General features: G+C 47.6%; 1 protein-coding gene across 1 annotated transcript in view; it reads left to right on the top strand.

Annotated features, from left to right (window-relative positions):
• Positions 1-1,069: 1,069 nt before the first annotated feature.
• ZC3H4 (zinc finger CCCH-type containing 4) overlaps positions 1,070-1,849 on the top strand; it is a gene marked incomplete at its 5' end in the record, with an annotated part of 26,256 nt that continues 25,476 nt past the window's right edge. Inside the window, one exon of the mRNA XM_015850763.2 lies at positions 1,070-1,336. Within this exon, the coding sequence (XP_015706249.2) occupies positions 1,070-1,336 (267 nt within the window). The remainder of the gene's footprint in view (positions 1,337-1,849) is intronic.

Genomic DNA, 1,849 nt, shown 5'->3' with positions numbered 1-1,849 from the left:
CTATGCCCCATATAGAGGCCCCTATAGGACCCATATAGAAGCCCCTATAGGATCCATCACTATGCCCCATATAGAGGCCCCTATAGGACCCAGTGCTATGCCCCATATAGAGGCCCCTATAGGATCCATCACTACACCCCATATAGAGGCCCCTATAGGACCCATATAGAAGCCCCTATAGGACCCATTGCTACGCCCCATATAGAGGCCCCTATAGGACCCATGTAGAAGCCCCTATAGGATCCATCACTATGCCCCATATAGAGGCCCCTATAGGATCTATCACTACGCCCCATATAGAGGCCCCTATAGGACCCATATAGAAGCCCCTATAGAATCCATCACTATGCCCCATATAGAGGCCCCTATAGGACCCATATAGAAGCCCCTATAGGATCCATCACTACGCCCCATATAGAGGCCCCTATAGGACCCATTGCTATGCCCCATATAGAGGCCCCTATAGGACCCATATAGAAGCCCCTATAGGATCCATCACTACGCCCCATATAGAGGCCCCTATAGGACCCATATAGAGGCCCCTATAGGACCCATATAAAAGCCCCTGTAGGATCCATCACTACGCCCCATATAGAGGCCCCTATAGGACCCATTGCTATGCCCCATATAGAGGCCCCTATAGGACCCATTGCTTTCCCCATATAGAGGCCCCTATAGGACCCAGTGCTATGCCCCACATAGAGGGGTCAGGTTTGGGGTTGGGTTTAGGGCCAGGGTTGTGTTTGAGGTCCAATTTTAGGGCCAAAACTTGAGATTCAGGTCAAGTTTAACCATCATTTCTTAAAGCACGGCCCTATATTGAACCCTTCCATCCCATATGGATTTATAGGGTCAGATATTAAAGCCAAGCTCCAGCTTTAGGGTCCCGGTTGGGTCCAATTTTAGGGCCAAAACTTGAGATTCAGGTCAAGTTTAACCATCATTTCTTAAAGCACGGCTCTATATTAAACCCTTCCATCCCATATGGATTTATAGGGTCAGCTTTAGGGTCCTGGTTGGGTCCAATTTTAGGGCCAAAACTTGAGATTCAGGTCAAGTTTAACCATCATTTCTTAAAGCACGGCCCTATATTGAACCTTTCCATCCCATATTACCCTATAGGGAGGATGGGGAATTAGAGGAGGGGGAGCTGGAAGATGACGGTGCCGAGGAGACCCCAGAACCTCGACCCACCCGGAGTCGAAGGGAAAAGGGGGAGAGACACGGGAGCGACTCGGATGGGGAGAGATCGCATCGACGCGGCAAGAGAAAGAGGAGAAAAGAGAGAGAAAAGGAGAAAAGGAGAGCCAAAAAGAAGAGGAAATCCAAGCACAAGGTGAGCAGGGCGTCGGAACGGCCCTAAATGGGTCCATATGGCATCCATAATGCCATATATGGGTCCATATGGCATCAATAATGCCCTTTATGGACCATAGATCTTCAGAAATGTCCTAAATGGGTCCATATGGCCTCTTTAATGCCCTACATGGGTCCATATGTCTTTAAAAGTGCCCTATATGGGTCCATATGGCCTCAATAATGCCCTATATGGGTCCATATGGCATCAATAATGCCCTTCATGGGTCTATATGTCTTCAAAAATGCCCTTTATGGACCATAGATCTTCAGAAATGTCCTAAATGGGTCCATATGTCCTCTTTAATGCCCTAAATGGGTCCATAGGTCTTTAAAAGTGCCCTATATGGGTCCATATATCCTCTTTAATGCCCTATATGGGTCCATATGGCCTCAGTAATGCCCTACATGGGTCCATATGTCCACTTTAATGCCCTATATGGGTCCATATGTCTTTAAAAGTGCCCTATATGGGTCCATATATCCTCTTTAA

Source organism: Coturnix japonica, unplaced genomic scaffold (genome assembly GCF_001577835.2).
Source record: "Coturnix japonica isolate 7356 unplaced genomic scaffold, Coturnix japonica 2.1 chrUnrandom527, whole genome shotgun sequence".
Taxonomy (NCBI): domain Eukaryota; kingdom Metazoa; phylum Chordata; class Aves; order Galliformes; family Phasianidae; genus Coturnix; species Coturnix japonica.
The sequence above is the reverse complement of the archived record's forward strand: the minus strand, read 5'-3'. Positions and strand labels throughout refer to the sequence as shown.